At 31.8% G+C, this 8,486-nt stretch overlaps 1 protein-coding gene across 1 annotated transcript; it reads left to right on the plus strand.

Moving 5' to 3' along the window:
- Positions 1-6,001: 6,001 nt before the first annotated feature.
- Positions 6,002-8,244, plus strand: LOC114413510 (protein PLANT CADMIUM RESISTANCE 9-like). The gene is made up of 4 exons (XM_028377969.1): positions 6,002-6,161; positions 6,280-6,351; positions 7,451-7,654; positions 7,849-8,244. Exons 1-4 carry the CDS (start codon positions 6,062-6,064, stop codon positions 7,920-7,922), a joined length of 450 nt encoding a protein of 149 aa, XP_028233770.1. The 5' UTR covers positions 6,002-6,061; the 3' UTR covers positions 7,923-8,244.
- The last annotated feature ends 242 nt before the right edge of the window (positions 8,245-8,486 follow it).

An 8,486-nucleotide genomic window follows, 5' to 3' on the forward strand; every position in this document is an offset into this window, starting at 1 on the left:
AAACAAGGAAACAAAGAGACAAGCAATAACCAAAGACAAAAAAAAATGAAATGAAAGCTAAACCAATGGAGTTTTAACAAGACAATTTTTCAAGGATTATTCAACAATTAAAGCAATGAAAAGGACATAGAAGCAAGCTAGGACTCAAAGAGAAACTTAGAATGGCTCTAGAGTAGAGTAAAAAAAACTGAAAAAAAGACTCAACAAACCTCTAGCTTTGGCACTTGTTTTCACACTAATTTTCAATTGAAATTTAGGAACTAAGATTGGCATAAAATAGGCACCAATTATAGAATAAATTTTGAGCCAAAACAACAAGCACACTTCCCTTTCACCTTTTTTTTTTCTGGATACTATTTTTTTTCTTCCAAATTGTGTGATTTTTTGTATTTTTTCCTTTTATCCAAATCAATTGTTTCTTTTATAACTTTTTTCCAGATGTCTAGAAAATTCAGTAAAAATTTCAGCTCAAAATTCGAAGTAACCAATTCTCAGTAATTTTTACAAGTTTGTATGTCCAAGCTGCCAGCACCAGCGATTTTTTTTAAGCATGGTATATTGATTGCCTTGGGCTTACTTTCAACCCTCTTATGTATGTTGAACTCACTAGGATTGTTTACCCCAGTTTTAGGAGTTCAATATTCACTTAGGATCAACATTTCAGCCAGCAATTCAATCACCAAAACTCAAATTCACAATAGACACAATCATAAGGAAACCTAAAAGTTCAAGAAAAGGTTCACAATCAAAGACTCTCTAAGAATTTTGCATGAACATGTTAAGGACTAATTAACATGAAAGATTTGACTCAAATAAAATAATAGGCTAAAAGAATTTCATACACTCATGAACAAATGAGTTAGACAAAGAAACAAGAAAATAAAATTCAGCACAACATAAGAAATCTTATGTGACAAGTTTCATGACTAGACATGACTTCTATGACAAAACTACAATAGGTGAACAAGTCACTCTAGATTTTTGAGGTTTTCTTCTACTTTAATATTTTTGTATGAATTTTATGGTTTGGGTTTCAGCCACAAAAAATAACAAGACAAAACTCAAAGGAACCTAAACTCAACACAATTCATGGTTCAAGAACAAGAATAAGAAATTTGAACCATAGAAAATCAAATCTAGCTTCTATAGCAAGTTTAATCGGTGGAAACTCTAAAGAATCATGTTAAAAACATTTAGCACAAGACATGTGAGGATATACATGGAGAAAAAAATGAAGAAACAACAATGGAAGAGAAGGTAAAGCAAAAAAAAAAATAATGGAGGTTTAAGGAGCACCTACTTGAAGCTCTTGTGCTCTGATACCACTTGATGGAAGCTTGCTTGTGGGGCTTCTATGGAGGCTGGATCTTTGAGCTTCAATGAGATCCTTTAATGGTGATTTTCCACCATGGAGATGCAGCGGAAGACAAAGGGGAAGAGGTGAAAGGAGGCGCCATCCACTAGGGAATAAGCCATGGAAGAAGGAGCTTCACCACCAAGATGAGCCTTGGATAAGAAGCTTGGAAGGATGCTTCAATGGAGGAAAAGAAAGAGGGAGAGAAAGAGAGAGAGGGGAGCACGAAATTGAAGGAATAAAAGAGGGAGAGAAGTGGAACTTTGAAGTATGTCTCACAAGACTCTTATTCATCAAAGTTACAACAAGTGTCACACATGCTTCTATTTATAGACTAGGTAGCTTCCTTGAGAAGCTTTCTTGAGAAAACTTCCTTGAGAAGCTTCTTTGAGAAAACTTCCTTGAGAAGCTAGAGCTTAGCTACACACACCCCTCTCATAACTAAGCTCACCTCATTGAGAAGCTTCCTTAAGAAGATTCCTAAAGAAGCTAGAGCTTAGTTACACATACCTCTCTAATAGCTAAGCTCACCTCCTTGAGATGAGAAGCTAGAACTTAGCTACACATCCCCTATAATAGCTAACCTCACCCCCATGACAAAAAAACATGAAAATACAAAAAAAGTCCTTACTACAAAGACTACTCAAAATGCCCCGAAATACAAGGCTAAAACCCTATACTACTAGAATGGCCAAAATACAAGGCCCAAACAAAGGAAAAACCTATTCTAATATTTACAAAGATAAGCGGGTTCATTCTTAGCCCATGGGCTTGAAATATACCCTAAGGCTCATGAGAACCCTAGGGCCTTCCCTTGGATCTCTAGCCCAATCTACTTGGAGTCTTCTACCCAATGCCCTTGCGGGATAGGATTGCATCAATCCCTCCCTCCGACGCTTCATCTCGCCACGCCTCTAAACCTTACGTTAATCCTAACTACCAATCCACCGCAACCAATTCAAATGCCTTCCCTACTCCTCAAGCCCCCACAACAATAAACACTAACTTGTGACAACAAAGGTAGCTACTTCATCTTCTGGTTAGCCATCAGAAAAAGTCCAGTAGAGCCATGATTATTGTGATGTCTTGGAAAGGCACAAGCTTCTATCTTTTTCATCTCTCTCTCGAAGGTTGAAGGGGGGTAGACAGTGGAGTCTCAATTTTTGCAAGCGAAATGGAAAGATTTCATCTTTCCTTTCTCTTTCTCAAAGCTTCAATTTCATCCTCCCTTTGCATTTTGTTAGTCGATGAATACGACTAACTTTTGTGTATAAATCTTGTGTAAATTGTATCAAACTCCTCCAGTTATGGTTATTTTGTAATGTTGTAATTACTTTTTATTAAAGATAGGTAATAAATACTTAGTACTCCCATTTTGTGTGTTTAATAATCATTTCCTCTCAATTTCAGGTTAATTAGGCAAGTTTGTGAAGCGAAAAGATGCGCGCTAAGCCAAAATTTACTAATGCGCGCTAAGCGAGCCAAGTTGCGCTAAGCGCGCAAGCACCAACAAGGCCACCTATTTAAGCCTGAAATCAAAAATGGAGAGGGAGTTTGGGCAATTATCGAAGCTTTTGCATGTTTATAGATTTCTAGAGAGAGAAAGGTCCATGTTCTAGAGAGTTTTGAGAGCTTTTACTGTGAGAAGACTGGCAGAGAACTAAGCGAGAAGAGGAAGCCATCCTGAGAGCATGAGATGAGTCTGTGAATGATTGTGAGGTTCTAGAGGTGGAGGAGACATCCCCACTACTTGTATTTCTTCAATCCTTCCTTTTTCTCTTCTCTTTGTTGTAAAGGAAGCTTCCCAGATATGGAGAGCTAAATCCTCTGTTGGTTCTTCCTTGTAGGTACTTGATGTAAATACTTGTATATCTATTTAATGATGTTTTATGTGTTCTTTGTGCTATCAATACGTCATTTCAGTGTGTTTTTGCCTTGATCATGTAGATGCATGCTTTGTTAGGATCATTCAACAGTGGAAACTGGTCTGATTCTTAGAACTTGATAGGACAGGGCTAGTTTATCGTATTATCATGAGGGATCGGGGTACGGTAACCTAGTTGTTTGTATATTTGTCTTAATGCGGTTCTGGTCGAGTTTAGTCCAACAAGAGGAATCTGAGAACAATGCTTGATCAGGATTAGGCTAGACTATCATGAGGAATCCGGGTTTAGCATTTCAGGAGACACCATAGAACACATGAGCATTTTTAAGTAGAGAATATCCTTTTAACATCAGACACCTAATAGGAAGACCAACATGTTGTCTACTTGTCTTTACACATCATTACTCACGTGATTTTCCTTTTAATAGTTAGTTTATATACCTGTGCGTAGTTGACACATCTCTTTTCATACTAGACACCTATTCACAGAATATAGCTTTACCAAGTAACACAAGTTTCCCAAGAGTTCGATACTCGATTCTTACCGTTTTATACTACTTGCACGATCCGGTGCACTTGCCAGGTTCAAACACATTCGTGAGATGCATCGACACTTGGGGCTTGTGACAGAACAATGGCACCTACTTTTGAAGCTTGGAATCACATGTGTTTGGTGATCGATTTTGAGAGAGCAAACTTGAATAGATCTGGTAGTGTGGGATGGTGTTGTGTTTGTTGGTGTTGGGTTTGCAATGATGTTACTGGAGATTTAGGTTTAAGGCTAATTATTGTAATCCCATTGAAGGGTATTTTAGATATTTTGTATTGTAATATTTATTTAATTAAATAATTAAATTACATAACAAAAAATAAACAAATTAAGGTATTCAATCTCAACCCTTGTTTTTTTTTTTCTAAACTTATATCTAACGGGTCTAAAATTATGGAACATGAGTGAATCATTTGAAAAATTTGCAAAATCATCTTGGTTCACCCATGGACCATTTAGCATAAGGGTGCACGGTAGCAAACGGTATTTTTTTTATATAAAAAAAATGTAAGTCAAGTTTCACATGAAATGTAAACTTAGCAAAAAAAGCTGAATGTCCATCACAAAATAAGTTTTACCGGTGCACGTGTTGTATTGACCGAGAGTAGTCTGGAACACGAAATTTCGTAACATGTTCATTAGATTTCTTGCTTTCCTCATCATTATGAACATAGAGAAGTATTTACACGTTTGAGTTTATCCATCTTACTGCTTGATTCAATATAAGGATTGAGTTTTTTTAAGTATTTGAATTGAATTTGATTTAATGTAATTAAAACTTGATTATAAATAAATTAAATAATGGATTTTATTTTCTGAATTCAATATAATCCATTACATATCATATAATTAAATTTATTATTATATATAAATTAATTATTAAATAAAAAAACATTAATTTTTAAATTATATAATTTATTAAATTATTCATATTTTTTTCTTTCTTAAATTATTTTTATCTTTTTGTTTATGTTTTCTTAAGTTAATACAATACTTTATTTTTATCTAAAATAAAAATATCGTATTACCATCAAACTCATTAATTCTATTGATCAAATATCATCACAATTTAATCTTTTTTTAGTATATTTAATCATTGCATACTTACAAAACATTAAGTAAAAATAAATTATTGTTTTAAGTTTTTTTTACAAATTAAAAAAATTTAATTATTAAGACCCAGTTAACCCAATTCAATTTAATCTGTTTATAATTAAATTAATTTGAATTAAATTTATACAACATATTACACAAATCTAATCCAACCCAACCCATAAAATTTTGATCAAATTGAATATAAGTTTAATTAAATCTGATCCAACTTGCGCGTAAACACTCATATTAACATACACATTCAAGGAATGTCCTAAAAATTGTTCGACTTCAGAAATATTCTATAATATCCGATAGACGTCAGAAGCAAATTATTAATTCTTTGGTCAACTAAACATTAAATATCACAATTTATCTATATCATTCAAATCTCAGACAATAATTAACTCCTTTACGCAACATTGACTCCAACTAATCACGTAACCTAGTAGAAACAAAATAAAAATTTAAGAATAAAGTCAAAAAATGTAATTTTCTTAAGAATTCTTCAATGTAGGAAAATATACTTTTTTTTATAACCATAATTATAATTTTTGAAATATTAAAGGGTTAATCGGGTAAAGTAAGATAAGTCGTATATGACAGATTACATATTCAAGTCCTACTTATCTACATAGAGTGAGATAAATGTAAATATTTATGTGAGTAATTTTTTTAGCCTAAAGATTTTCTTTACCTTAAACTTGAGCGTTATTCTTTCTCTCAAAATTTTATGTTATCAAATATAGGAATTTCTAACTATCCAATGAGACCTCGAAGTATCCAAACAAACTTTGATAATTTAGGTCAATTATGAAACAAATATCCTCAGTTTAGGGCTTTGACGCTGTGTTTTACGAAAATTAAACTTAAATCCTCACTATCTGAAATATTATAAATCTCACTATTCCAATGAGATCACAATTTACCTAAATTCATGATTCAAATATTAATATCTTCTTTGTATTGCTTTTCAATAAAATAAAAAAATTCTTTATCTCATTCAAATGTCAACAAATAATTAATTCCTTTATGTAAAATTAAAACCAAGTAATCACGAAACCAAGAAGAAACAAATTAAGAACTCCAGATAATTAACTATAAAATTTCGCCTATATATATAGTTGAGCTGCCTAGTATACCCATCAGCAACAAAGTCGATTCTCTCTTTATTGGCAATATGGCTTCAAACCCAGAAACATACAAGCCCTATGGGAAGCAACCCGTTAAGGGACAATGGACCACTGGCCTCTATGATTGTTGGGATGACCCCTCTCATTGTAATGTCCAATGTTTTTCTCTCTATTGAATTTGGGATTAATCATTACATGCCAGCTAGCACTTGCTTTTTGTTCGTTGATTTGAACATTGAAATATATTTGCTACGATATTTGATAGGTTGCTTCACATGGTTTTGTCCGTGCATCACCTTTGGGCAGATTGCGGAGATAGTTGATGGAGGGACAATATGTAAGTCAACCAATAAAAATTTACTATTGGGTGATGTGTTTTTGTCAAAAATTATAATATGCATGATCTTAATATACCAAAATATCCTCATAGTTATCCTTAATTTCGCGAGAAGACGCCGGACAGTCATGCCTGAATTACATCGTATATTACTAAATTCATCTTTTAAATGAACTTTAAAAAATAAAAATATCAATATTATTCACTAAATAATATAATTATGTATGTTACAAAAGATTATAGTATGATAGTAAATATTATATTTTCAAATTGTAGAAAAATATAAAAATAAATTATTTGAACCAAAATATGTCATCTTTTACATCATCCATTAATTTGGTATGAAAATTTAAATATTAAATTAATAAATATCTTTAATTTTTTATCATTATATTATTACTATAAAATATTAATTTATTGATGATTAATATTCGTCGAAGAATTTAATTGATCATTGTCTCCTTTTTTTTAATCATGTTTTTATTCCATATGCAAAACTTACCATAGATTTTATACTCAAAATGGATAGAATTTAAAAAGTTTGATCAAGTAGGATCCACTTGATTCTTCCTCTTAAAATTTAAAACTAATTTATTTACTTGATATAAGTTTTTTGTAAGGATTGAGCTAACCTCTTAAAAAATCTGACCTAACTTAAAAATCTATTTAAAAAATTTCTTTGTAATAAGACTTTTAAATAAATAGATAAAACATATTTAAAGCCAAGTAATAAGTTTGGTGTTGGTTAATCATTTAAGTTGTATCTATCTGCTCCTACTAATTGTTAAGTATATATATATATATATATATATATATATATATATATATATATATGTGTGTGTGTGTGTGTGGAGATATAAGGTCTTTTAGAGGTTTAAGGGAGAAGAAAAGATGAAAAAGGTTGGAAGTTTGATATTTTCTGTTAACAAAAATTAATATTTATCGATAAAAAAACAAACAAATTATATATAGAGAGAGATTTATGCAGAGTACTAATATTTCCAATAGATTTATCATGTGAATAGATCATTATTTTCCCCTTTCTGAAAGAGAAATCAAATAGAAAACTAATAAACAATATGATTGCATCGATTGGCAGCCAAAAATGCAGCGTGCTGCATTTATGTTGACTCGCATGGGACGAAATGGCTATATGGTGCCACTTACAGATCCAAATTGCGACGACTCTTCTCATTGTCACAGGAACCCTACTCTGATCCATTTCTTCATGGTTGTTGCTGCATTTGTGCCCTCACCCAAGAATACAAAGAACTCAAAAACCGTGGAATTGATCCTTCCATTGGTAAGTAACTAATACCTATTCGAATTCGATCCAATTGATTTATAATATACTAATATCTACTATATATATATATATATATATATATATATATATATATATATATATATATATATATATATATATATATATATTAATTAATTAAATTTATTCATCATGTTAAATACTAATTATGTAATTTACATTTAATTTAAAAGGTTGGGAAGGTAACGTTGAGAAGTGGAAGAGGGAAGGCGTAGATCCTCCAATTGTTCCCACCATGTCTCGTTGATTGGGGGGAACTTACGAATTGTTGCCACCGTACGTGTTGTGAAGTTGGATTGTTTGAGTTGTTACGAGTATACCGTATTTGCATATGGTCTATCATTATTCTAGCAGAAGCTTTTTTTTTTTAATCATCTTAATAATGGTTTTTAATTCTTCGGTGAAATCCAACGTATATTTTCTTAAGTTTTAGTCCTCACGAGTCTGGATGAATTATGAGATTAATTTTCGATTCAGAACTTAATTACACTTCAAGTTTATTATTCTTCATCCCTAGCTAAAGATGTAATATGAGAAAATCAAATTTAAATCATTTCTTATAAATTTAACGTTACCAATTGAATAATACTCATTTGAGTTTTAGTAAAAGTTCTTAATGTTAAAAGATGTTTAATGGTTCATGTGTGAATTAAGGCTCTCTTGCTTTTTTATCATGTTTGTAAATCGTATGAGTTTATAAATAAGTTAGCTTGTGTACTAAAAAATCCATTAATGCAATTGATTGCCTCTATATATCTTAGGGTGGGTAAACGAGCTCAAGTCCATGGACTGACCCGCGGGGCCCGTGGTC

This window comes from Glycine soja, chromosome 1, assembly GCF_004193775.1.
Source record: "Glycine soja cultivar W05 chromosome 1, ASM419377v2, whole genome shotgun sequence".
Classification (NCBI taxonomy): Eukaryota; Viridiplantae; Streptophyta; class Magnoliopsida; order Fabales; family Fabaceae; genus Glycine; species Glycine soja.

What these genes read in the sequence shown, in the direction of transcription:
- LOC114413510 (XM_028377969.1), top strand. Translation starts at nt 6,062, where the DNA reads ATGGCTTCAAACCCAGAAACATACAAGCCCTATGGGAAGCAACCCGTT. An exon ending in TTGGGATGACCCCTCTCATT is followed by an intron (nt 6,162 to 6,279) that starts GTAATGTCCAAT and finishes GATATTTGATAG; the next exon opens with GTTGCTTCACATGGTTTTGT. An exon ending in TGGAATTGATCCTTCCATTG is followed by an intron (nt 7,655 to 7,848) that starts GTAAGTAACTAA and finishes TTAATTTAAAAG; the next exon opens with GTTGGGAAGGTAACGTTGAG.